A 27,326-nucleotide genomic window follows, 5' to 3' on the forward strand; every position below is an offset into this window, starting at 1 on the left:
GGTACTACCTGCTTTGGGGTTCTGAGATACTGACCTACCCCAAGGCTCCTCAGACTGTGGTCCACAGGCCAGTGCTTTGGACTGGTTTGCTGTCTGTCCGCAACCCTGTAACTAGAGAAATGGAGAGCAAGCATTCAGAAACTCCTTTGACCAGGTCCCTAGGTGGTTCAGTCAGTTGAGCATCTGACTTTTGATTTCCACTCAGGTCGTGATCTCAAGGTCATGGGATCGAGCCCCACCTTGGGCTTCTGTGCTCACTGGGGAGTCAGCTTTTCCCTCTCCCTCTGCCCCTTACCCTGCCCATGATCTATCCCTCTCTCTCTCTCAAATAAACAAATACAATGTTAAAAAAAAAAAAAAGAGAGAGAGAGAGAAAGAAAGAAAGAAAGAAACTACTTTGACAGTTTGCCAGGATAATTTATATTTGCTGAATCCGTGACACAATTTTGAGCTTACATTTTGTGTGATTCTGTTTTCTATTCCATTTTTTTTTTCTCAGAACTTCTTCTAGTAATATATTTTCATATTTTCTAGTGCTGTATTTTCAAAAATGTTGGTCCATGGCAGATTGGGAAAAAAACCTTGTTCTTTACTAAAGATGGTCCTTCAGATGACAACTGGTCTATGGCCTTTCAGACTAACCTCCAGTCCCAGTAAACTGTAAATCAATGTGAACAGTATTGGTCCAGATTCAGACCCTGAACTCCATCTGGATTCATCAGCTGCTGGGGGCTGGAAACTTCTCTCTCAACACCAGTATGGCCTCTAATTCCAAGACTAGATTAGCACCTGACATTCAAAGGCCTTTTTGCTTCTGGGTAGAATAATAGAAAAAGTCATTATGACTCAAAAACACAAAAAAAACTTGATGCTTCTTCCAGGGTCAAGGTAGCTGGCTCAGTGCCAACCCTAGTCCCATACCCACCCAAGCCAATACTTGTTCCCAGATCAAATGCAACCAAGCCACAAAGAATTTGGGGGTCCAAATGTTTAAACAGGAAAGTGGCAACTTCCATTTTCTCTTAAAATTCCTTATCTCTTACATCCATTTCCAAGGTTTTCCAACGTGGGGTACCTAATTTTTCAACATTGTGGAGCAAAGATTAAAGTTTGCTGAATTGCATACACATGTGAGGTAGACAGTCGGACCTGTTTAGAATTATGTATGTCACTGTGAAACTATCACTACAATCAAGATAACAAACACATCTCTTACCCTCATGAGTTTCCCTGGACCCCTCAACAACCTCCCCGTCGGCCCCAGGCAACCATTAAACCACGACTTTGCTCTCTGTCACCATAGGTTGGGTTGTATTTTCTAGAATGCAATATGAATGGAATGAGGCTGTGTGTTCAACTTTGATTCTGCTTCTTTCACTCAGCATAATACTTTTGAGATTTATCCACATGACTGCAAATACCAGCATTTAACTACTTTTCATGGCTGCGTAGTATTCCACTGTATGTCTACTTCACAATTTATTTTATCCTTTTTGACTAAAAAAAAGACCAATTTTTAAAAAAGATATTTCATTTCTTAAATCCTCCTGAAAGTAGAATAACAAGGAGGAGAGTAAAAAGAAGAAAAAGGAGCACACTTTTCTGAGCCCACTGTCTTCTCGGAATCTTTGCAATTGCTCTTTCCTTGGCCCAGAACACTTGTGTCCCCAAATTGTGGCATGGCTGACACCCTTCCCTCATTCTCATCTCAGTGTGACGGTCACTTCCCTGGAGGCTTTCCTGATCCCCCTCTTCTTCCTCTCTGTGCCTTCTCCCAGGCATTCTCCATCACATCACACACTGTTATACTCTCTAAAGGACTCATCATTCTCTGCATTTATTGAGTCTTTTTCTTTTTTAATGTTTATCCCTTTCATTAGAATGTAGACTCCAGGAGACCAAAGAGATCCTCTCCATTTTTCACAATTATATCTTTCATGCCTAAAATACCGACTGGCATACAGTAGGTGCTCAATAAATGTTAGTTAACTGAATGGATGGATAGATGGATGGATGGATGGATGGATGGATGGGCAGGCAAAGGGTCACACTATAGACTGAGTTGCGTTTTTTTAAGTTTTAAGACCTTTTGTTTGGAAATGTCTTAGAACTCCTTGATACTGTATCATAACCTTGATACAGTAATGACATTTGGGAGGCCACCCACCAACACTGGGAGCTACTCACAGATCAGCTCAGAGGCTAGGAAGAGAACAGAAGGAGCAGCGGAGACTTGGAAACCTACTTAATGCACTGGTGAGAAAACCAGCCTGGGCCAGCCCCACTGCTGGCCTGCTCCAAACCTCCCACAAATCATCTGAAATGTTAAATCATGTTTAAATCCCTGATTGTGACCACTGGGAACTATGAAGGACACTCACACATAATTTACATACTGCCGAGCTCCTGAGAGCCTCTAAATAAAGCCCTTGAGGGCCCCCAGGCACTATTTTTGAGGAGAAGGACATCAAGTGACAGATTGAATCAAGTCCGTTCCCTCCACGCCAGAGAAAAAAGAAAACTCCCCCCTCAGTCGCTGATATCTGTGACTGTCTGAAGCTATGTTTGCCATCAGAGGCTTCCCAAAGCCTCCGTCAGGATCCTGAAAACCTACACGCCTGACTGTTTCCCATTTTGCCAAACGACGGGGCCGCTCGAGAGTTTTTTTGTTTTGGTTTGGTTTGGTTCTGTTTTTGCTGTTGCTGTTGTGTTTTGCTCAGACTTTCCTTCTTTTTCTAGATCTTAGCCCTACCAAGGGTTTTCATCTCAAAGCAGAGGGAAGGGGTATTCATAAGAGCTCTCCACGTTCCGACCGTAAGTGTAAAATTACCTTTGATCACAACGTGGTCGTAACACCGCCACAAGGTAGGCACAGTAGCTGCTGGACCGGTCACCTCCAGAGCCAAAGGACACGTGCCTAGGAGGGCAGGACGGGCTGATGGCATCTCCCACCCCAACCATTACATTTAGGCTACGGGGTGCTCTGTTACTGAACCTGCGCCGCTCCATTTTTATAATCGGACAAAAATGGAAAGCAAAAAAAGCCAGCAACAGGAGGCCTAAGTACACACAGAGTAGTTTATACCTTTTCAAGAAGCCCAAAGCAAAGCAGCACCTGTTTAATTGTTGTGTTTTGTTTTCTGCTCCATCCAGAGGAGTCCGTACAATCAAAACACACATGTGTGAGCCAAATAAAACAGCAAAGAGAATACGGGCTGGCACCTAAGCCACAAGCTACTTGCATGTCATTGGTGCTCAGGAACCTTCTAGAAGCAAGCAGAAGATCTGTCTCTGGCCCACATGCACAATGAAGCTTGGGCTCCTGTACAACCTGCTCAACTTTCAATTTTCTGTATTAGTCAGGACTTCCTGTTAAAATGCTAGCAGAAATAAATAAATAAAAACTAAAAAAAAAAAAAAAGAAAGAAAAAGTTAGAAATGCCCTGAAATCAAGCACTGTTTTTACCCTTGCTCCTATGCTGTTCCACTTACCCCCCAACACTGAGCCAGGCAACAAACACATGTCCAAGAATAAACTCTTTGATCAACTGCCTGCAAGCAAGGAAAGGAGTTGCTGTGTTTCCGTGGTCTCCCCCACGCCTGGCATGGTTACTCTGCTGGGTGAATGAGTAAATGAATAGAGGGATGGAGGGGTGAATGGCGAACGGTATTTTCACCATCCTGCAGCATTTGATCCTAACAACCTGTGGGGTGGTAACAATAATAGTTAACACTTATATTATGTTAATTACATGCTAGCCACTATTCTAAACTCCTCATACATATTAACTCTTTTAACCCTCAAGAGCTCTATGAAACCAGGACTATGATTATCTCCCTGGAACAGAGGAAGGAGCGGCTGGAGGTATACGGGGGTCACGCTGCTTGGAGAAGGCTAAGCTCTTTGCTGGATGCTTCAAAGCACTGTGCTTCCTCTCTGCGAGCTACCTTTTGGGCAGCAGGAAATGGGAGTGTAGTGGTATTAATTTGACCCACTCCGTGGGTATGCACCTAGGACCATGTTCCCAGGACGCGGTTCAATGACAGCCAGGATGTAAATTCCCGTAGCCTGACTCCAATGCCCAGGTAGGGGCATGTGAATAAAGCTGGCCAGGGACAGTCATTTGAGATCAGCAGAAAAGACACTGTCAAGGAGATGGAGATAAAAGGCCAGCTTTCTCTGCACTATTCTCCCAAACGGGAGATGCTGTGGGGTCCAGGAAAGAAAAGGAAAATAAAAACAAACCTGGAAAATGAGGGTTTCACCCCAACTCTCCCAGGAGAAGGAGACAGATCTGGAACCATCTTCCTGTCTTTGGTCCCTGGGCAAAGGCCGCAGCGAGTCCGGGGACCAAGCTCTAAGCAAAAGTTGCATCTGTAAGGGCCTGAGCAAAGGTTCTAAGCAAGGCTTCTCGAAACTGGGTTTTACTACAAAATAGGTAAGAGAGTCTGGGGTGGGGAGGGGACTCGGGATGAGAAAGTAGAGGCCAGGATACAAATGGGAAAGGAAAGAAAGAGTAAGGCTATTTCCTGATCTTAGTGTGCAGGTGTTGACGGCTTCAGGATTACAGTTTAGGAGATAACTCCTGTTTGGGGTAGGCACGAGAAAATAGGGAGACCGGGATTTGGAATTGGGAAATGGAAGTCTCTCAAATTTAAAACCCCACCTTAAACCAGGGATTAAGTCTTAGAGAACTGTGTTGTTGCTGCTGCCAGAGAGAGAAGGATAAAAACCCAGAGAAAGAAATTATAGTATAGAAATTAAGACACTTCATCAAGCTGGAAAAGGGGAAAGAAGAGCAGGGTGGGCTGTCCACTTGCTTCCTCCATGCCACCCCTTTTTATTCATCACACATAGGGCACCAAAAAACCAAACAAACAAACAAACAAAAAATACTTGTACTAGAAGGACAAATTGAAGTTGGTTGGGATGAGATAAAGTTACCATTCTGACTCAAAACTGCAAACTCGGAGGAGAAACGCCTCTCTCCCTCACAGAGAAACCCAGAGCAATATCCCCTGGGCAAGTCAGAGCTCAGCTGACATTTGCAGGGTTCGTAAATTCTCAGTAATGTCAGTGACAGGCCTTGCGCACCAGGCCACCGGGCAAACAAGAGCCAGGACCCCAGGATGGTTCTGAAAGCAGAGTTGGCCACAGATGTCTACCAAAGAGAAACCAAAGGGTGCTTTCCTCCATGAACTTGGACCATCCCCAGGCAAGGTCTCCAGGCAGGCAAGCTTTTCATAAAACCAAGATGCCTCTCTCTTTGGAAACTGTTGCTCTGTTCTTTGAAGAGGGACATTGTGCTACAGAACGTGGCAGAGTATAATTTTTTTTTAAGTTTGTTAGAAGAGATTTCCTCAATGAGTTGATCTAGAAGTTGCCTAGATGGAGGTCATTTGAGAGGGTCTCCTATATGAATGAAGTTGAGTTTCCTGGCAGACCCTCCCTCCCCCAGGCACACCCCCAAATGCACACACAGCCCAGGGCTCCACGGATTTCACACCCATTCCCAGCAGATGACATAAGAAGTCATCATTTTTCACTGGATCCCAAAGTCCTACCTCCTGAGCTCCAATATGAGAATCTGTGAGCCCTGCTGGGCGCTCTGAACATCCTGCTACCAGGTTCCAGGAATTAGCTACACTCTATTGCATGATGATAATTTTTTTTTTTCCACGCTGAGAAAACCGCAATGGGATTTTAACCAAAAGGAAGCAAAGGTTTTCTTTTTATAAATTCGATTAGTCTTTTCCACTTTCGGTACCTCGAGACATTTCCTTTGGGAGGAATTTTATACCCAGAGACCCCTTAGCGAGGCACTGTTGCATGCGGGGCGCACTGAATTTAAGTGCAAGACGCTTCGTGTGGACGCAAAGCAAAAAATCCCGGGCACTCGCAGTCGCTGGCGAAGTCCGTTTCTAAATGCTGCCGTGGGGATGGCCCTGCAAGGGAAATAAGATGAAGCTGGCCGCGGGCAGGCTGCAGGGGACCTCTGACTGGGAGACGTGCGGGTGGTTACCAAGCCCGACCTTCACTTGCCACCGCCGACTTTCCCGCCTGAGCCGGCGCCGGGGCGCCTGGTCCCTGCGCGGCATTCGGCGCCGGTCTGGAGATAGCCCTTGGCTCTGGGCGGCGGGAGTCCCCCTGAAAGTGCGCTTTCTCGCCGCCGGGACTCTGGAGCGAGGGAGCCGAGTGCGCACCGCTTCGACTCCGCCGGGACCGAGGGTACCCACCCCAGCCGGCTCCCCGAGGCCTCAGGTTCGAAGCCTCTCCCGCGGCCGAGAAGAGGTTAGGATTTGAGCGCCCGCAGTTCGGTTAAGAAAGGAGTTTCTGAAACTCCCGGAGAAAGCGAAGTCCCGGGGCGTGGAAAACAACCGAGCCTGTGGTGGGTTTGGTCTTTGCTTTGGGTCAGTTTCTCTGTCCCCCTCCTCCCACTGTTCTAGCCCCCAGGCTAGCAAAGCGTTCTAAGGGCTAGGGTAACTGCGTCAGTCCTTTCTCTGACCCTCCACCCCAAACTTTCAGACCAGAGAAAAAGAAGTAAATCCCAGGAGTGGTTAATGCGGGTGCGTCCAGGCGTCCCCATCCCAACACACACACACACACACCACCATTATCCGGGTCGCCACTACCACCATCTCTATCACCACCGTGGCCCCCACTCCGTCCCTCCCACCTCCCGGTACATGAAGGACTGAGAACCTGATCTCCAGGCTCCTGCCCTAAACGTTTCCCCATCAATAATACTGAGACCATCGACGGGCCTCCACCCCCAAACCCGGGGGCACCGCTGCCGCCCTTTCGCCGTTTTTTTTTTTTTGTTTTGTTTTTTTTTTTTTCCTTAACCCAAGAAAACGAAACCTCCTCTCCTGCCCTCCTAACCATGGCCCTGGGGCCCGCGGGGCCTGGGGCCTACGGCTGAGGGAGCAGGGGCACGGCCAGGGCGCGCGGGGGGGTCCCGCAGTTCTGGGGTGCCCAACCAATGCGGGCAGAAAGAGGAGGAGGGTTCCGGGCCCAGGCCAGGCCTCATTTCAGGCTCCATCCCAAAGCTGGGGTCAGACTGGGCCAGCAGGAGATATTTTTGCAGGTGGGAGAGCCAGACCTTTGGAAAGGGGAGGCCCAACACCCTCTCCCCTTCCGAGGATCTGGGATGAAGCAGAGAGTCTCGAAAACCCATTCGCTGGAAACTCAGCAGTGGCCCGTGGCCTTGGGGCACAGCCCTTCCGTCCACCAACCCCACAAGGCGCTCTAGGTCTTGGGAAAACTGCGGAGAAGCATTAGAAGGACCGCCAGCGAGCCCCCCAAATGTGAGTTCGCACAACTCGCCAAGCGCCTCCTCCGTGTGCGGCTCTTGTTGGCCCACGAGGTCACGACCCTGGCGCAGCAGCAACCTCACTTCGGGCCACCCCAGTTCCCTCGCGTAGATCAGCCCCTAAGTGCCAGGCCCTCTGGTGGAAACGGCAAGTCGGAGCCGCGTCCGCCGGACTCCCCCAGCAGCAGCTCCATCCTAGGCCCGGCCGGCGCGACCTCCTATAGAGCGCGCAGGTTACCGGGGCAAGCAAGGAGTGGGGACGGGCTTCAGCTGTGGCACTTCGGTCGCACTCACTGCCTTCTTTCGACCCGTTCAAAAGTAAAAATGAACCCCCACTCGGTCTCCGTTTTTATTAATTTAATTATTTCTTTGCCTCGCGGCACGCGAAGCCTCACCCGCGCCCTGACAACGCAGCGCCCGCGTCAGCGAACCACGGAACTTGGGCCCCAGACAATGGCCCGTAATTGATGTATTGCCATCAACAATAAAGACCAATTCTCCTCTCCCCGCCATTCCGACCATCCCCCTCCTCCCATCCCCCCTCCTCCACCCTCCCCCTCTCCTCTCTCCCGGCCACAGAGGGAAAGAAAACAAACAAGAAATTAGCGGGGGACGCCGCTCCCAGAGCAAGACGCCCGCCTCTACGCCGTCGAGGACGCAAAAGAACGAAAAAAGTTATTAAAGTTTGGATCCCCCAATTAATTCGTCTCTGCTTACCCATTTTTAATTAAACATCGAGAAGCTGTTTTTGCGTGTGCATTTCGTTTGGTTGTTTGTTTTGGTGTTTGGGGAGGAGGGAAGTCGCCCCCCCCCCAATCTTAATAACACATAGAGCAAGGAACGAACACGTGTGAAGCTATTCCGGGAGCTTCCCGTGGCGCACGCGGCGCGCACCGGGAAGAAGGGTTTGCGGGATCGCCAGCTCGGCTCGGTTCCTGGCAGCACGCGGTGACCCGGAGGCCGAGACTTGCAAGAAGCCAAGAGTGTTAGAGACGGATGCGGGCGGCTCCAAATGCAAGCACATTCGGAGAAAGGAGTGTGCGAATGCATATGTACCGGCACGTTAGTGTACCTGGTATAGTGCGGGCTGGTGTGTGCGAGGACCACAATTTGCAGGGGCGGGCTGGGGGTGCGGGATTGGCACGTGCTACTGTACACTTTCCCGGGGGTCTGGGGGAAGTGAGCTTCTCGCACCCCAGGAGCACGCAGATCCATCTTTGCCGAGGGATCTCTTTAAATATTCAGTGAGAAATAATGGCATTTGAAGCACCACCTATGGAAACATTATTATCTTCATTCTTCAACATCAGCCCCACTGATAGCTTCGTTTGTCTTTTTATCAAAATCTACTGTAACCAACAGGACCTGGGGAGAAAGGGAGAGCGAGGTGGAGAGGGAGTGTGTGTGTGTGTGTGCGTGTGCGTGCGTGTCAGGAACCGAGCGAGGGCAGAAGAGAGGAAAAATAAGAGGGAGAAAAGGTGAAGAAAGGGAGAACGAGAATAAATCAAGAAGGGAGAAGTTAGACCAAGGTGGGGATAAAAGTCGCCAAGAGGAAAACAGAAACATTAACCCGCACCCGCACACAAAAGATTTGGAATTTAAAAAAAAAAAAAAAAAAAAAGACCAACGAAGATAAAAGAGAAGAGTCATTTGGGGAAGAGCGGTAAGGGTCCCAAGCACGCGAAACTACTCTAAAGATTGGTGCCCACTTCGCGCGAACCGACTGTGGTGCTCTCCAGACTCAAGGGCGCTCCCGAATTGGGGCGTCCTTATGAGCCCTCTCCTCTCCCGATAGCGAGATAGGGCAGGGATTGTGTATCTGCACCCCCCCCTCCCCCATTACTCAAGCGAAGTTTAGTTTGTCCTTCGGGCACAGGACTTCGGGAACCCTGGAGCGAGGAGACCCCGAGGCGCGAGGGGAAAGAGCTAGGCTGAGCCAAGGACTGATCTCAGGTTCGCGGGCGCCGGAGCCCAGCGGAGGGAGCGCAGGACCCACGTTCACGATTCCGGACTCCGGGGCGCGGGTAGGGAGGCTACGTCCCAGCCTGGGGTGATGGGAGCTAGTGCGAAAAGTTTGGGTGCCGCGCTCGGAAAGTGCCGGAGAGACGGAGGCGAGCTTCTGTCGGGCCAGACAGCTGCGGACAGGGAGGCCTCCCACCCCCACCCCCACTACTCCGGGCTCCGCGCGGCCACCTGGTTGCCAGGAGCCTGGGGCGCGGTCCCCTCCCCCCAGGGCGGGGAGCCTAGGGGTCCCGAGGACTGGCTTTGCCCACGGCCCGGCCGGCCTGGGCTGCGCCTCCCGAGGCCAGGGGCGGGTTGCAGCGTTCAGGGCAAGCGGCGGCCCCTCCCCTCCCCCCGGTTGGAGCTGAACTCGGATCCCAGGCCGGTCCCTGCTCTCCGCCCGCCCCGGGCTCGGCGGCGCCACTGCCGCCGCCGCCTCCCCGCGGAGTGACGCGCCCTGCAGCCAACCGGGGCAGCCGGGGGGGAGGTCCGGAGGGGTCCTGGGCGGAGCCGGGCCGCCCCTTATCCCACGGGCTCGGGGCTGCTTCTCCCGAAAACTTCAGCCCTAATTGTCCTGGGAATGTCCGAGGTAGAGAAGGGAAGCGAGGGAGCAACGAGAGGCTGGAGGATCGGGGCCCTTTGAGAAGGATCCGGGTGGCGGGAGAGTTGCCCCTCCCCCCTCCAAAAGCCCCAAACCCATCACGTTCCCAAACCTTTCCTCGGTCCTCTTCTCCGCGCCCCCGCGAGCCCGCGATCCAGGGGATGGAGAACTCGGGGCGAAGGAGCGCCGAGTCAGGCGGCGAGCGGGAGGGAGGCCGGGCCGCGGGCAGGAGGCGGACCGGCGTGGGGCTGGCTCTTCCCCACTCGCTTATTTTTTTTTTTTTTATGGGGTGGGGGTGGGCTGCTTTCTGGTAGCTCTTAAAGAAACGAAGAAACACTCACGAAACGGGACTTCCTCCCCCCAAATCCCGCCACGGGACTCCCTCCCCCCGCGGGCCGGCGCGCCTAGCGCGGGAGTTGGGAACTTCGCCGCGCGCCCGCAGCCTGGGTCTCCAGCCCCCGCCGCCCGGCCCCACCCCCCACCCGCGAGGCTTAATTCCGGGGAGGGCATGCTAATTCGGGTCGGCCCAGCCCGGGATGGGGGGGGCTCGGGAGGGGGGGCGCAGGCCGGGGTGCCGGGCGCGCAGAGGCGAGGAGGAAGGCCCGCGGCGGCCGGGCCGCGGAGTCCCGGGCGGTCGCGAAGAGGGTTAACCCAGTGTCGGGCGGCGCGGCGCGCAGAGCCAGCCCCGCGGCCGGCTTATTGGGCCAGCGCGCGGAGAGACAGGGGTCTGCAGCAAATCACGAACTAATTGATTAAGGCGAGCGGGTTTGAATAGCGCTGGCCCGGTGCCAATCGCCTTTCAAAGAGCCCCTCTATGATTAATCGCAATGCATTATTGATAATCATAATTATAGCAGGACACATGCGCGCTGCGCCCGGGGCCGGGGAGCCGGGGAGGGGGCGGGCGGGCCGGCGGGCGGGGGGAGCCGCCGCCGCCGCCGCCGCTCGATTTCCGTAATTTTGAGAAGATTTTTTTTTAGTAATTTTTTATTCTGCCCCAGCTGATGTTTGAGCCAGCATGTCGCGGAGGAAGCAAGCGAAGCCTCAACATTTCCAATCCGACCCCGAAGTGGCCTCGCTCCCCCGGCGAGATGGTGAGTGCTCCGGCCCGCGTCGCGGACACACACACGCACACACACGCACTCGCACTCACACTCACGCACACCCGGACCCACGCACACGCGGCTGGCCCCCGCGCCCACCGCCCTGGCCACTGCCACCGCCGAGTCCCCGCTCGCCTTTCCCACTCGGCGTATTTCTTCCTTCCTTTCTTCCTTCCCTTTCTTTTCTTTCTTTCTTTCTTTTTTTTTTTTTTTTTTCTTTTTCTTTCCTTTTTAATTTTCAATTTGCCTGCACCGGGCTTCCCCCCTGGCCCGGGGAGAGCAAACACTTCTCCCGGCAGGATCTTTCCGGAGTTATTGGGTCCTCCGGGGGGCGGGGAAGGGGGGAGGAGAGCGGGCACGCGGGTCCCGCTCCTACGGCCCGGCTTTTCCGGGGAGCGGCGACCGGGGCCCGGGTGGCCGGGGGGACGCGGGGCGGACGGAGGTCGGCCGCCCGGGGCCCCTCACGCTCCCCGCGCCGGGCCCGGGGCCCCCGGGCCGGCCTCCGTCGCCCTGGCCCTGCTGCCTGCGGAAAGGAAGTTTACTTGGTACTCCAGGCTGAACTTCCAGCGCGGGGGAGCCCCCCGTGTCGCGCCCCCCTAAGCGCTCACACTCCACCTGGGTCCGCGCGGGGGAATGGGATGCTTTTAGGGGTTCAGAGCTGCCAGAAGACGGGGACCTGTGTCCGGGCGCGGGTGCCCGACACGCCGGGGTCGCGGCAGGGGCGGAGAGTGCTCTTTGCGGCTGGTTGCTTCTGAGACGCAGTGCAGGCGGCCGGGGAACCGTGTTGGTTGGGGTCAGGCTACCCAATGGCTTTATCCCCGCATCTTTTCTCCCAGTACATGCACCCCACCCCTCGCCCCCGAGAAAGCTTTAGATTGGGTGTGCGCCCGCTGAGGATCGTGGTACTCCGTGCTTCCAGGAATCGTGAGGGTCTTTTTCCAGGGCTGTTGAGGGGGGGTCTCTAGCCAGAGGAGAACCCCCCCCCCAACAGAGGCACTCGCTTTCTCGGATGGAGGCGACAACTGCGGGGTCCCGAAGGGAATGAACAAGTCTAGAGAAAAGTTTGTGTGAGGGCGCCGAGGCCGAGAGTAGGAGAGGTCCCGGCTGGGGATTTGGGGTACGCATGGAGGACACCTCGAATCCCTCTTGGTCCCTGGAAGTGGTTCACTTTAGGGGCCTCCGAGCTGCCAGGCCCAGCGTCCGAGGCGGAGGAGCCGCGCCGGGGTCGGTCCCCAGCAAGATGCTCGCCTCTCGGCTGCGGGAGAACGAGGGCAACCCCGGCGGGGTCTCCGCGGCTCCGGGTGCCCTTCGGAATGCTCAAGTCCTGGGCGGCATTTGGGGGTATGGAGGAGGCGCCTGGAGCCCGACAAGGCTCAGAAGCGTGCCCTTAGATCGTCACCTCTGCCCACTAAACTCTACGGCCGCCCGTGCCCCACGGTCCCCGGGCTCCTTCCCTAGAGGCCTGCTTCTCAGTGGGGCTGGGGCGCGGGGAGCCGCGCAGAGCCCAGGCAGAGAAGCCAAGGGAATTCCACTCCCATAACCCCAGCTGTCGGGAAACGGGTCTTCTGGCCTGGGGGTCCCCTGAAGAAATTGGGGAGAACTGAGACAGATTAAGAAAATTGTTTACAACATTTGCCGCCAGGCCCCCACCCCAGTACTCTTTTCGAGCTTCCAGCCTTACCCAGGGTCTCTAAGATTTCTCAGTCTGCTGAGAAGAGCCCCCAACCCTGCTTTCCATCCGAGGCCAACCCTGAGACGCGAGATAAATTGGGGGGAAATTACCCCAGGCTGCAGCAACGGCTCCGAATATTTTTCCGGGTTTTCTCAGCTGGTTTCTTCTGCTTCTCGCCCCGACACCCATCTTTCTCAAAGTTTCTGCTAAGACCCTTCCGCCCTGGAACACTGTGAAACTTCCCAGTCTGTGTAGGAAAAACCAAATGGGAGGAGAAGAAAAAGTTTTGGGGGGTTTGTTTTGTTGGTTTTGTCTTGTTGGGATTTTAAAAATTTTTTTGTCCATTTGTCCTGATTTCATACATTTTCAAAAAGGAGAAAAAAGACTCGGGCTTCCAGGAGAAAGGATGCCTGCTAGATCTTTACCTTTCTCCTGTCGCCCTGTGAATCTAGAATTTTTAATAGTTAAGGTTTCTCATAAAGCAATAGCATAAAAGGAGTTCACTACCTCGTACCATTATTATTTATTAGGGCTTTTTTTTTTTTTTTTTTAGTTTATTTGAGCTTTGAGGTAAGTTCATTAAGTCACTGAATCAAGTTTCCTTTCTTTTTTTCTTTCTTTCTTCCTTCCTCCCTCTCTTTCTCCCCCCCCCTTTTTTTTCTCCCCCAAAGCTGGTTCATTGTCCTAAGAAAGAGCAAAGTGTTAGGGGCATGGCCAGGATTTCCCTCCCAGCTCCTTCTCACCTCTCCCCACCCCCTCTTTTTCTTCCGTGGTAATGGTTTTAGGTTATGACTGTTTTTACATGGTTGAACAATAAGTTTGGGGGAAGCTGCCTAGAGGGTAGATTTTGTAATAGGGTTACAGGATTCCGTATGTTGTAATAATATTAACACACAAGTAATCCTCCTCAGTGTCTGCCTCACTGGAGGGCCTTCCAGCACCCCATCTTTTTATTTGGGGGTAGTTGGGAGAACGTGTGACCTATCTCCAAGTTACCTTTAAAAAGTCGCCACCTTTTCTGCAAGGAATCGGCAATCTCTGTGCACCTCCCGAGGCAGAACACACTTCACCGAGTTGTTCGGGTTTGGGGCTTTTTACCTTTTTTTTTTTTGGTTTTGTTTTGGGTGGACCTCCCCGCCGCCCCCGCATGTATAAAGGTTATTACATTTTTAGGAGACAGCGCCTCACTCCCAACAGTGTGCTACTTTTTCTTATGTCTCAAAATGGTCAGAAATAGGGTCCATGGAACCTCGAACAAACAGAATTAAATCTGGTTGGTGCGTTTGACACACGCTGGCACCTCAGACGTGCTGATTTCTACCTAGAGCAGGACCTAGAAAAGTTTGTGGGCCCCGGGCACAGGAGCCCAAACGCAGAGACTCAGACTGAGAGCTGCCTCATGTATGTGTGTGTGTGTGTTTGTATGTGTGTATGTGTGTGTGTGTGCACGGGCATACAAAGAAAATCAGAGCCATGCCAAACAGCCACACGGATAACTCCCCCAGAACAAGTTCAAGAAAACAAGATGATTTAGTCAGCCTTCCAATGTTCCTATTTTAATTTAGCTGAAATTCCAGGAACCCCCTACATTCAGCTGGGAAATTTTTCTATTTCTTATGAAACCAAGATTATGGCACATATTACCTGTCTCTTAAATGGTATTCAACAAGTCTCGAGTTATTTGTAGAAAGATGACTGCCATTGGAAAAATTATTTACCAAGATAAATAATTCGGAGAAAGGGGAATATTAGAATCTAATGATTTTCTCTGTGGGTTCTTTATTAAGGTCTGGGTTCCAGAGGTGTGTGTGTGTGAGTGTGTTGGGTTTTTCTTCCTTGAATGGTGTTTTTAAGATTCAGGTACTACAGGGATGGCCCATTCCGACTCCATTCGTTTATTAAAGTATTTTGGTGCTCAGCTTTCTCAAGGAAAAGATAATATTGGAAGAGAGATAAAAACATCATGAACTCGAGATAAAACATGGTCTCATATAAAGTATCATAAATGTTCCTCTTATTTATATTAATAATGAAATTCTATTATTTACCAAAGTAATTTACTCATTGTGAGCAGCTTAATGGCAACACATTGATTTCTGGGCCCAAAAGGTTAGAGAGAACTATAATTAATTGCTTTTTTTGAAAAACCGACACCTGCACGATAAGGCAGTTGGAAAGAATTCATGTTTAATCAGGCCTATTCTAAGTTTGTGGCATAATGGAAGATTCTGGATGAGAGAATGCAAACTGTTTTGAGGGGATTTGCTCCGGGCGGCAAATACTTTCTAAAACGTTGAAAACAAACATACCAACAAGCAAAGTGGAGTTGGGTGTGGGAGAGCGGACACAAAAGTGCATTTGTCATAGTGAGGGTCTCCTGGTTTCTGGTACATCAAGTTTCTCCTATGGTTTATAGGTACAAGTGCCAATTTATAGGTTATCCTTAGGGGACTTTATTTCCTTTCTACGTCCTGCAGGTAGCAAGTCATCTTTACCAGGACCCCTTTAGAAGGCAAAAACCCACATTTCTCACATGGAGAGCTTAGTGGGAACCCGAGCGAGCCAACGGCAGAGTCCCAGTCTGCTAAGTTTTTTGAAATGGTTCAAAGCCCAGCTCTCCGTAGTAACTAGAACAAAGTCCTCCTGCCGTCTTAATTCAGTGTTTCTAAGACATCGCGTGGTGTACAGCTTGCCCCGTCTTCCAGAATTTTCTTAGCTTACCAAAACTGAAGGAATTGAGCGGTTTAGCCGAGATGGTAAATTACCCGGAGCCCCAACACCCCTCCCCCCCCCAACACACACAGAAAAAAGTGTGTGTGTGCCAGGCTTTAGAGAAGCTAAATGTGTCGAGCTGTTTTAACCTTTGCTAGCCTCCTCCCATGCAAAGGTGACAAGGTCCAGATCATAATATGTACTTCAGTATCGTCCCAGTGACCCCCAAATTGAGTCTTGCTAGTCACTTAGCAGGAAGTTGGTAGTTTACTTTAGTCTCACCTTATCAGCTTGGCTTCTTTTCCTAACCTTATTCCCCTGTCACCCTCAGATGCCAGACCCCCAAAGGGGAAGATTGACAGGTAGTCTCCATAGCTCAGTTTTACCCTCAAACAACAGGGATTTAGTTTCTTGTGCCTTTGCCAATGTTTATGTAGCCAAAGTTTAGATCTCGCCTTAAGGAGTCTCTCTTTTTACGCGTCACTGGAATAGGAAAAGCCACAAAGAAGTTTTCGAACAAACCCTTACAACTGGAACCCCACCTAGTGTTCAGTTTGATTCATCCAAGAGGAAGACATTTTACCCCTTTCATTGATTGTGTGTGTTAGGTGGGCTCACATCCCTGCTTAGGGAGGGTCTTGTCCGTGTGGGTTTTTTGGTTTTTTTTTTTTTTTCCCCAGAGATTTCGCTTGTGTTCTTCCACTTGAGAATACACTAATCCTGGCCAGAACATGGAGGAAATTGAAGCATTCTGGTGATGTGTCATTTGGTTGCGTATCACAGAGAGGGAAACTTAAGACATTATTATAGACAGTATGCAGGGCACACATGGGAGTGTTTAAAATTTCTTTGGAATCTTAAGCTGGACATTTAGGTTTAGGTTTTTCCCAGGTCTGGGCAAACAAACAAACAAGCAAACAAAAAATATGTATGTATGTATATTAATAATAAAAAGATCAAGACCGATCAATCAAAAATGTTGCTGATGGCCTTTCTCAGTTAGTCTACGGGAAGGAACAGCCTGTAAAGATTATAGGCTCCAAAATCATAATCCTGTGAGAGGTTCTATTAAAAATGTCAATGTGATCGTAAGGTCATGGAAAGTAAAGTGAAGGCGCTTTCTGAAGAGCTCCAAAAAAGAAAACTAAATGTGGTAGGATTGTTTTGTTCTGTTTTGTTTTGTTTTGTTTTTTTTCCTGGCTGGCCCAACCTTGCTGTGTGGGGCATAGTTTTATTTTTGTTTTCACAGTAGACAGATATATTGGAACACTTCAATTTTCTGCCTCCTATTCTGCCATGTTAGGTTGAGATGATGAAAAACTGACAAATTTGAGTTGGGTGTCCAGCCCCTAAATAGGACAAGACCAAAAACATCTGGGCTTTGAGTATAAGTTGGATGGAACTGTTAAGTTCACCACCTTATCCTCTGAAAAAACAAAAACAAAAACACAAGCGCCGGAAAAATTCCAGATATCCTTTTTGTGCATACAAACTTAGCAAACCACTGGTTCTCAAATTTTCCTGCCCGAGGAGGATTATAAAATCAATTTGTATGCAAACTCCGTAGAAGAGGACCTGGAATGTTACTTTCACCCTAGTACGGGGAGCAAGGCAACTGTATTTACTATAATGGGGTCACCAGTTGCAACCCTGTGTAACAGATTATTGAGAAACAAGATAGCAGACGGTCCGAAAAATGAATTAGAACATGGTGGTTTTGTGTGTGTGTGTGTGTGTGTGTGTGTGTGTGTCTGTCTGTCTTATTACAACTTAAAATATTCCCTCTGGTAGTTAAAGATTCAAACTAGTCCTCATGCTTTGTCTTTGTCGTGTTCAGCTTCACAGCAGCTCAGGTCAGAATACAGATTGATTTAAAGTTAAGAGCTATTACAGTATAGCGACACCTGCTTTTGAAATAAATCAAAATAGATACCCGAAATTTTTTTTTTTTTTTGGTTTTCATAAACATCAGGAGATTAAATTAGTCGACTCTACAGTGAGATCAGATGTCAGCTTATTAAAATGTCGTGAAAATCCAAGCTAAAACCCCGGGCAGCTTTTGAACATAGTCTCTTTCTTAGAAGCGAGCACGCATTTATTTTTAAGCATCTACATTTTCCGTCCAGTTAGCACAATCCTAAATTTAAAAATGTTCAGGTTGAAAAACTTGAAAATTCTCAAGTGAGTCTTGAAGCAGTGCAAATGCTAGAATTCGAGCCCAGGAAAGCAATAATCAGCTAAATCCTGTAAAGTAACCTTCTTTTTATTTTGTCCATATATTATGAGAATATCAGATGTTTGCAAGTTATAAAGAATTAAAATGCCCTTTAATCGTGAACACAGATGTGCTAAATATTTGAAAAAAACTACATTGTAATGTGTACAATTGATGAAGTCAGTTTTCTGATTTCCCTTGCTAGTTATTTAGTTCTGAATCTGTCATTATTTGTCTAAGCCCAGCTGACCAAGCAAAACTGTGTTTTAAAGTGGCTTTATGTTTTGATAAATGTGAGCTGGTTGAAAAGTATTTTCCACTGAATGCAGAGCTTAATAGAACATGCTGACATAATAGTTTTAATGCATTTTGTTGAAAATGTGTGAACAAACAGAATAGCTTTTGTTCCTTCATAATTGGCTGTAAAAGTAGATGGAAACATAACCATTACATATGGAAATGTGCAAAGAGAAAGAAATAACATTTCTGTTGAATATATTAGGAATTGCATTTCCTAGTTTAAAATAAGCATCTGAAATGGATGGATCATTTAAAATTGGTTGTCAAAATAAGAAGCTTTAAACAGAATTTTTGTCACATTATTTTTGTCCCAAGTTAAGCAACATAACTTTGGCAAATTTCGTTTAATATTTTGTTTACATTATTTTAAGGCAGGGAGAGAGACAGAAAGTGCTTAAAACAGCACCTTGAACGTGCATAGGAATCCGGTGCCAATTAGGATGATTAAACATTAAATTAAAACTGAATCATTATTGGTATTTTCTGCTACAGCTAAGATTTGTTTGGTATTGTTAATGCATTTCGCTCCATACCCTTGTGGAGATTAAAAGATGGGTATTAGCAAAGCTAGCTTGTTAAGTATAACTTAGCTACTCAAATAACACTCCCAGTGAATAAAGTGTGCATACATCTGGCATACTTCACAGGGGGTTCTCATCAACTTGGGCATCACTCAAGGCAAATAGAGTTAAAGGAATTTCCAGAAGTTAGTGTTTAGGTATTAATTATATTTTCTGGAATGCAAAAGTCCTCAAGCTTTTTTGGATGTTTACTACGAAAAGGCAGATGGCTGGCTCTTTGGATTTGACTCTCAAGTTTACCGAAAAAGCAACATTTTGAATTTGTATTTATTCATATTCGCAATTAGTTTTCTCTTCTTTTCTTTTCTTTTCTTTTCTTTTTTTTTTCCCCCTGCAAGTTTTCTGGGAGATTCAATTTGGAAGTCATGGAAACTAACTATTATCTGATTCAGTTCTGCAGAAAAGCATGCAGGGAGGTAATCCTTGAATTAAACAGTTTTTTTTTTTTTTTTTTTCACAGCCTTCGGAGATGACCACACACCATTTGTACAACAGAAGTTGGTGTTCCCCATGCTGGGCAAACAATGGGGCTCCATCCTGTCTTTGAATAGGATGTTAGCTTGGAGTTGGAGATTTTTATGTTTAATTTACAAATGGATCTTAGCGAGAAGAAATCTGAGCAACCCGTGGAAACAAACATGAAATAAAGGGATTTTTATAATGAAAGGTTCAGGACAATCTGTTAAACAATTGATAACAGTTAAGAGCAAACTGTTTTTAAAGGCATTCAGACAAGGAGAATTGCACAGCCGTTCCAAACTCTAAACCAGGAATTATTTCTTCCCTTCGCCTTAACGGCACATCCTTCTAGAAGTTGATGTTGAATCAGAAATGTAAAGCTTGTGCCAGTTTTTATAGATATAGAGAGCTCTTTTGATGAAATATTTAGAGACATAACGTTGCCATTTGGAGCCTAGTGGCATATATTCCTTGAAGAGTGGAATGGTAGCCAAGGCTGCATTCTTTAATTTTAAAAATAAACATGCCATGGGGGTAAAATATAGGTGCGAGGCAGGCCTTGTAACGGATTATGGTCATTGCGTTTCTCTTCGTGTTGTGTGTGTGTGTGTGTGTGTGTGTGTGTGTGTGTGATGCTTTCTTCTCTGTATTCAGCAGAGTCTTGAGCAGTCCCAAGGATTTGTTACTGATGTGGCAAAAGTGTGATTGTCACCGATCAGCCTTAGCTCGGGTTCTAGGTAGGGGCTGGAGATGATTTTTAAGTTGTCAGTCTTCTGCTTGGTGATATGAAGCCCCCACCTCACCTCCACCCCCGTCAACCACTGATTGGATCCTGAATGACTACAAATTAGTTTAGTGACAGAACAAACTGTCACAGATATCTTTGAATCAGTTGAAAATGAATAAGGTTGACAGAAACTCAAGAGACTAATAAGTCCTCAGAATGGTTGCTGGACACTCTCTGGATGAGTAGACAATAAGGTGTATAAAATATTGGAAATCAATATCTTGCTATGGAATTTCATTATGCACCAATGTCTTCAGTTCGTAGTATTTTATATTTTGATGGATTATCTGAAGACCGTGGCTAGCTGAGAGAGGGGATTGATAGGAATTCCTCCACACCCTCCACATGTAATTATGAACCTTCTTAGGTGGTATTGACTGGTTTTCGGGGGCAAGGGGTTCAAGTTTGGAAGACAGAAAATGACTGGTCATGCTCCTTGTTCTGAAGTCATGGGGGACCCTGTGTGTCCCGGCCTCCTTTCTCACCCTGCCCCTTTTGCTGTTGGCAGGAGACGCAGAGAAAGTTCAACCCAGTCGCACCACAAAGAGCAAGGACGCCCACGTCTGTGGCCGGTGCTGTGCCGAGTTCTTTGAATTATCAGATCTTCTGCTCCACAAGAAGAACTGTACTAAAAATCAATTAGTGTTAATCGTCAATGAAAGCCCAGCCAGCCCACCCGAAACCTTCTCTCCTACCCCTCCTCCAGAGCATCCCAATGAACAAATGAATGACCCCGTTCTCAAAACAGATCAGGCCAAAGGCGGCGACCTTTCGGAACACCGCGGCCACCACAGGGAAGAGTCCATGGAGGTGGAGGCCCCGGGGGCTAACAAAGGTGGCGGGGGCGCTCCGGGGGACGGCGGCAGCGGCAACGGGGGCAGCGGCGGCCCCCCGCCAGGCTGCAGCGGCGTTCCCTCTACTGGTACCTCAGCGATCACAACCTCTCTACCTCAACTCGGGGACCTGACGACACTGGGCAACTTCTCCGTGATCAACAGCAACGTCATCATCGAGAACCTGCAGAGCACCAAGGTGGCCGTGGCCCAGTTCTCGCAGGAAGCGAGGTGCGGCGGGGCCTCGGGGGGCAAGCTGGCCGTGCCCGCCCTCATGGAGCAGCTCCTGGCCCTCCAGCAGCAACAGATCCACCAGCTGCAGCTGATCGAACAGATCCGTCACCAAATACTGCTGTTGGCGTCTCAGAACGCAGACTTGCCAACATCTTCGAGTCCTTCTCCAGGTACTTTACGAACATCTGCCAACCCCTTGTCCACACTAAGCTCCCATTTGTCTCAGCAGCTGGCGGCGGCAGCTGGCTTAGCCCAGAGCCTCGCCAGCCAGTCTGCGTGCATCAGCAGTGTGAAGCAGCTCCCCCCCACCCAGCTACCTCAGAGCGGTTCTGGCCACACCATTGTTCCACCCAACAGCGGCTCTTCCCCCAACATGAACGTTTTGGCGGCAGCGGGGAGCACCCCGTCCTCGGAAAAAGCGGCTTCGAGCGCTGGCGCCGTGCACGCCAGCCTCCCGGCAGCCTCGGTGTCATCGTCACCAGCTTTTGCAATAAGCAGTTTATTGAATCCTGCATCTAATCCACTTCTACCTCAGCCGGCCCCCGCTAACCCGGTGTTCCCCAGCCCTTTGCCCAACATCGGAACGACTGCAGAGGATTTGAACTCCTTGTCCGCCTTGGCCCAGCAAAGAAAAAGCAAGCCACCAAATGTCCCCGCCTTCGAAGCGAAAAGCACGTCGGACGAGGCGTTCTTCAAACACAAGTGCAGGTTCTGCGCGAAGGTCTTCGGGAGCGACAGTGCCTTGCAGATCCACCTGCGCTCCCATACCGGAGAGAGGCCCTTCAAGTGCAACATCTGCGGGAACAGGTTCTCCACCAAGGGGAACCTCAAGGTCCACTTTCAGCGCCACAAAGAGAAATACCCTCATATCCAGATGAACCCCTATCCCGTGCCTGAGCATCTGGACAATATCCCCACAAGTACCGGCATCCCGTACGGCATGTCCATTCCCCCGGAAAAGCCGGTCACCAGCTGGCTAGACACCAAACCGGTCCTGCCCACTCTGACCACTTCCGTCGGCCTGCCGTTGCCCCCGACCCTCCCGAGCCTCGCGCCCTTCATCAAGACCGAAGAGCCAGCCCCGATCCCCATCAGCCATTCAGCCACCAGCCCCCCAGGCTCTGTCAAAAGCGACTCTGGGGCCCCCGAGCCGGCCACGAGAAACCCAGGTGGGCTCGCAGACGAAGCTGAAGAGTCCGCCGGGCCGCCCTCGGGGGGCAGAAGTGAAGAGAGCGGGGCGGCCCCTGGATCAGCCCCGGCGGCCGGCGGTGGCAGCGGCTCTCTAAGCTCCCCGGCAGCCGACGGGGGCCCCAGCAGCGCGGCGGCTTTTCCCAACCCCCTGCTGCCGCTCATGTCTGAGCAGTTCAAGGCGAAGTTTCCTTTTGGGGGACTGTTGGACTCGGCCCAGGCCTCGGAGACCTCCAAGCTTCAGCAGTTGGTAGAGAACATTGACAAGAAGGCCGCCGACCCCAACGAGTGTATCATCTGCCACCGGGTCCTTAGTTGCCAGAGCGCCTTGAAGATGCACTACAGGACACACACCGGGGAGAGGCCCTTCAAGTGCAAGATCTGCGGCCGGGCTTTCACCACGAAAGGGAACCTGAAGACCCATTACAGTGTCCATCGGGCAGTGCCCCCACTCCGAGTCCAGCATTCCTGCCCCATCTGCCAGAAGAAGTTCACCAACGCCGTGGTCCTGCAGCAGCACATCCGAATGCATATGGGCGGTCAGATCCCCAACACCCCGGTCCCCGACAGCTACCCTGAGTCCATGGAGTCGGACACGGGCTCCTTCGACGAGAAGAATTTCGACGACCTGGACACCTTCTCTGATGAAAACATGGAGGACTGTCCCGAGGGCAGCATCCCCGACACGCCCAAGTCCGCGGATGCGTCCCAAGACAGCTTATCTTCTTCGCCTTTGCCCCTGGAGATGTCAAGCATCGCTGCTTTGGAAAATCAGATGAAGATGATCAACGCCGGCTTGGCAGAGCAGCTGCAGGCCAGCCTGAAGTCCGTGGAGAACGGGTCCGTCGAGGGGGACGTCCTGACCAATGACTCGTCCTCGGTGGGCGGCGATATGGAGAGCCAAAGTGCTGGCAGCCCGGCCATTTCAGAGTCTACCTCTTCCATGCAGGCTCTGTCCCCATCCAACAGCACCCAGGAGCTCCACAAGTCCCCCAGCGTGGAGGAGAAGCCACATAGAGCAGTGCCCAGCGAGTTCGCCAATGGTCTGTCCCCCACCCCCGTGAATGGTGGGGCTCTGGATCTGACGTCCAGTCACGCAGAGAAGATCATCAAGGAAGATTCTTTGGGGATCCTCTTCCCTTTCAGAGACCGGGGTAAATTTAAAAACACTGCTTGCGACATTTGTGGCAAAACCTTTGCTTGTCAGAGTGCCTTGGACATTCACTACAGAAGTCATACCAAAGAGAGACCATTTATTTGCACAGTTTGCAATCGCGGCTTTTCCACAAAGGGGAATCTGAAGCAGCACATGTTGACACATCAGATGCGGGACCTGCCGTCCCAGCTCTTTGAGCCCAGTTCCAACCTCGGCCCCAATCAGAACTCGGCGGTGATCCCCGCCAACTCGTTGTCATCTCTCATCAAGACAGAGGTCAACGGCTTCGTGCATGTCACTCCTCAGGACAGCAAGGACACCTCCACCGGTCACGTCCCCTCTGGGCCTCTGTCCTCCTCTGCCACATCCCCAGTTCTGCTCCCAGCTCTGCCCAGGAGAACCCCCAAGCAGCACTACTGCAACACGTGTGGTAAAACCTTCTCCTCGTCCAGCGCCCTGCAGATCCACGAGCGAACTCACACTGGAGAGAAACCCTTTGCTTGCACTATTTGTGGGAGAGCTTTCACAACAAAAGGCAATCTGAAGGTACCTCGCTCTGTCTGCCCCCCCCCCAACAGCCCTCTGGCTGGTTTGCCATTGATATCTGTAATGCATGCTCCCCCGAGCCAGCACCCCCCAGAGGCAGGACATGCAGGGGGAGAGTTCTCGCGAAGGTTCCTGCCACGTGGGGCTGACAGCAGAGAAACGCGGGTGCCCCGGGCCGGGCAGTGCGTGAGTCAGGATCGTGGCAGGGAGGGAGCGGAGTGGGCTGCAGCCCAGTGGAGCTGGTGGGCGCCTGGAATCATTTGGTCCACCTAAGCGAGGCAGCGGTCCCTCCCCACTGTCTCGCTAAATGCACCAAATGAATTGCCTTACCTACCCGGGAAGACAGGCCTGGCGTTGCCATGGGGTATTGATTAAAGACCTCCACGTGGCCTGTGTGCAGCCCGTATCACTTCATAATTACCGTCCTCTTCGGCGGATGCATCTATTTTTCATAACGGCGCCGTCCAGCACGGCCCGCGTCCCCTAAAAACAATAACATCTCGCTGCCCGGCTAATGGGTATTATGATAATTGATTATACGACGCTTCCCACTGATATGTGTTGGAAATAAAGCAAACATGCTCAGGTTCTAGAGCAACAGTTGAGCGCTCTGACTGTGTACATTTTTCTGTTGACAGAGTATTTCTCTAGAGATTGCTGCCAGTAATGCAAGATGAATAATTACTTTCTGGCTTTTCTCTCCGTGCACTGGCCCTCCACCGGGCAATCTGTGAGGGGTACTTGCTTCCCATCTGAAAAGGACATTTATAGGGTAAAGGGTGTCAGATACAATCCTTACCATTGCAATGAGAGTGGACATAACAATTCTAACCCTGAAAGGAGCTATCTGCGCCTGACGAGCTTGCTTGAGGCCGTTATAAGCTAAATACGGGTAATAAAAAAAGAGTAAGTAAGGCAGGCATCTTGGCCCAGGAAGAGGGAAGGCCGCCCGGGGCTGGGAAGGGCGCGTGCGTTATTAAGGAGGGGGCTCGAGTGGACGGTTCCCTATTCCTTGTCCACTGTCTGACACTTAATAAGAATAGACATGTGGGCCACTTGGTTTGTCGAGTGTTGGGATATGAGCTGAGACAGATTCAACTATTAAGCTTCTCCCTTCCTCTCTCTCTCTCTTTCCCTTTCTTTCTCCCCCCCCCCCTTTTTTTTTTCCTTTCCCCTCCCTGACCCTGGTCTCATCTTAGGTACACATGGGCACTCACATGTGGAATAGCGCCCCTGCGCGACGGGGTCGGCGGCTGTCCGTGGATGGCCCCATGACATTTCTAGGAGGCAATCCTGTCAAGTTCCCAGAAATGTTCCAGAAGGATTTGGCGGCCAGGTCAGGAAGCGGAGATCCTTCCAGTTTCTGGAATCAGTACGCAGCGGCGCTCTCCAACGGGCTGGCCATGAAGGCCAATGAGATCTCCGTCATTCAGAATGGTGGCATCCCTCCAATTCCTGGAAGCCTGGGCAGCGGGAGCAGCTCACCTATTAGCGGCCTGACGGGAAACCTGGAGAAGCTCCAGAACTCCGAGCCCAGCGCTCCCCTGGCCGGCCTGGAGAAGATGGCCAGCAGCGAGAACGGAACCAACTTCCGGTTCACCCGCTTCGTGGAGGACAGCAAAGAGATTGTCACAAGTTAAAGCAACTCTGGCTGGAGAAAGAGCATCCTGGCTCAGAACGAGACCCACGGTTGCCTCCTCCTCCTCCTCCTTGCCCCGTCCCCCTCTCCCCCTTCCCTCCTGGTTCCCCCAGATCTATGAACTACAACATTATGAAGACATTCTTTTGTACCTTGTTCAACTTCTAGAGTTATAAGAAAGCTTATTTATTAGTGATATAACCTGGCTTTGCAAACAGAATGCAAGCGTTAACTTTGGTCTTCTGTATTTTGGACTAAATACTAATTGACTAGAGTGCTGTAAATTTGCTGTAACATTTATGGCAATCGCAAGTTGCCCTGCTAGGCGGTCTTAATCTGGCATTAACTTATTTTCTATATCCGGTTTAATATGAATCTGGTGTTGATGCAATGCCTCAGTGATGCATTAGATCTCTAATAAAGTCTGTATATAAATGTACACTTTGATCCTGCTGGAAAAGTTTTATCAGCAAACACATTGTCTAATCTTTCGAAACAAATTTAAGCAAAAGACTGAAAGTACAGACTGATCCATGTGGTTCTTTGAAAGGTTTGGGCTTTTTGGGTTTTTTGTTTTGTTTTTGTTTGGTTGGTTTTTTTTTTTAATTTTTATTGGAAAATTCAACCTGCCTTTTTTTTTTTGTAGATTTAACCATTTCCGTTTTGAACTGCTATTTGTATTGTGCTTTTTACTTGAGTCGTCCTCAATGTTGATAAGTTTCTGTACAGTAATAAGCACGCAGAATTCTTTAGAGAAAATACAAGTGTTGTTTTGGTAGTTGAAACTGAGACGTAACATTTTGCCTTGTAGGTATATTCACAATAGAAAATGTGTGCTGGAATTACACAATGCTGCTAAGTATGGCATCTTGAACAACCGTCAGTGGAGAAAATGTAGATGCTCTTGTACATACGATAAGAAATATCACTTTCATTAAAATGTACATATGTTCCTTACAAGAGCGAATGCTTCTTCTTGATCAAGAGAGCAGGTATAGTGTTTGCTTATTTTGTATTAGGTATGGAAGAAAAAAAAAATTGGACTGTTACATGCACTTTCTTGGAAAGTTGAAAGGAAAGGGGGGGTCCAATTTCTTTAACATTTAATACTTACTAACAACAGAGATACTGTAATTTTACCCAAGTAATCAAATACATTTTTTTTTGCAACAGATAAAACAAAATACTGTGTCTGTGTTTTTAGAGTGCAGTTCTATTTAGCCAGACCCTGAAATGTATTTTAACATTTCCCCAGGCACAAGTAAAGCGTATGTGAGTGTGTATCTCTCTCTCTCTCTAAATAAGGAATTGCAAAAGGCGTAACAGAAACAGGTTTGCATGGGCCTGTGGGGTTTTTTTGTTTGGTTGGTTTTTAGTTTTTGTTTTTTTTCCTCCTCTTCTTTCATTTTCATCTTTTGTCTTTTTAATTTGGAGGATCTAGATATTTTGCCAGTTATCTATGACCCATCTGGACACTGTGCTCACACCCACACCCCCCAAAAGGAGGAAAAATGAAATAAACAGCCCTTATTGGAAGTTTGGTCTGGACAGGTTATCCCTGAAGCAGGACATTTGGCCCATTTCGATTTCAGGTTTATTTCAACTGTGCTTGTTTCTTTTCTCAGGCAGGGAAAGCAGCGTGGCTAGCGAATGCCCCAAGCAGAGGGGGGATAGAGAATCTGACTCTGAAACTGGGCCTCAACCCACAGAGGTCAGTGTTCTTTAATTAGGCTTTCATGTGTTTTGAAACTCACATGCATACCTGAAAAGAAAACGTCCATTACAACTTGACTATTTCGTCATCAAAATTCAGTCTGAGTCTTCCTCTCTCCCTTTTGTTTTAGGGGAAACATGTTTTCCTCCTGAGCACTATTTTGGGGTGAGTAAACCGACAGGGTGGAAGTTGGTGTCTACAGGGGTCCAGCGATTTGTTTCTTTCAGGGAGGTAGGTGGTGAGCCCCTGCCCGTGGCCCCGCACCCAGGTAA

The 27,326-nt window shown here is 49.7% G+C and overlaps 1 protein-coding gene and 1 long non-coding RNA gene across 11 annotated transcripts in view; one reads left to right on the top strand and one right to left on the bottom strand.

Moving 5' to 3' along the window:
- LOC122911457 overlaps positions 1–10,114 on the bottom strand; it is a 23,923-nt gene extending 13,809 nt beyond the window's left edge. For 2 of the 3 annotated variants that reach the window (XR_006385474.1, XR_006385473.1), the window contains exon 1: positions 10,028–10,114. This is a non-coding gene — a long non-coding RNA (uncharacterized LOC122911457). Of the gene's footprint in view, positions 1–34; positions 112–2,830; positions 3,057–10,027 lie in introns of those variants that run through there. The other variant, XR_006385475.1, reaches the window with a different exon arrangement.
- SALL1 (spalt like transcription factor 1) lies at positions 8,235–26,524 on the top strand. Of its 8 annotated transcripts, none has more exons than XM_044256162.1 (5): positions 8,236–9,337; positions 10,917–11,009; positions 18,959–18,995; positions 20,253–23,701; positions 24,901–26,524. In XM_044256162.1, exons 2-5 carry the CDS (start codon positions 10,920–10,922, stop codon positions 25,339–25,341), a joined length of 4,017 nt encoding a protein of 1,338 aa, XP_044112097.1. In that variant the 5' UTR covers positions 8,236–9,337; positions 10,917–10,919; the 3' UTR covers positions 25,342–26,524. The 8 variants fall into 8 exon arrangements, with proteins under 8 accessions (XP_044112100.1, XP_044112102.1, XP_044112097.1 ...); XM_044256163.1 differs by having other exon boundaries at positions 8,236–8,976; XM_044256161.1 differs by lacking the exon at positions 8,236–9,337 and adding an exon at positions 9,861–9,903.
- The last annotated feature ends 802 nt before the right edge of the window (positions 26,525–27,326 follow it).

This window comes from Neovison vison, chromosome 7 (genome assembly GCF_020171115.1).
Source record: "Neovison vison isolate M4711 chromosome 7, ASM_NN_V1, whole genome shotgun sequence".
In the NCBI taxonomy this organism is placed as follows: domain Eukaryota; kingdom Metazoa; phylum Chordata; class Mammalia; order Carnivora; family Mustelidae; genus Neogale; species Neogale vison.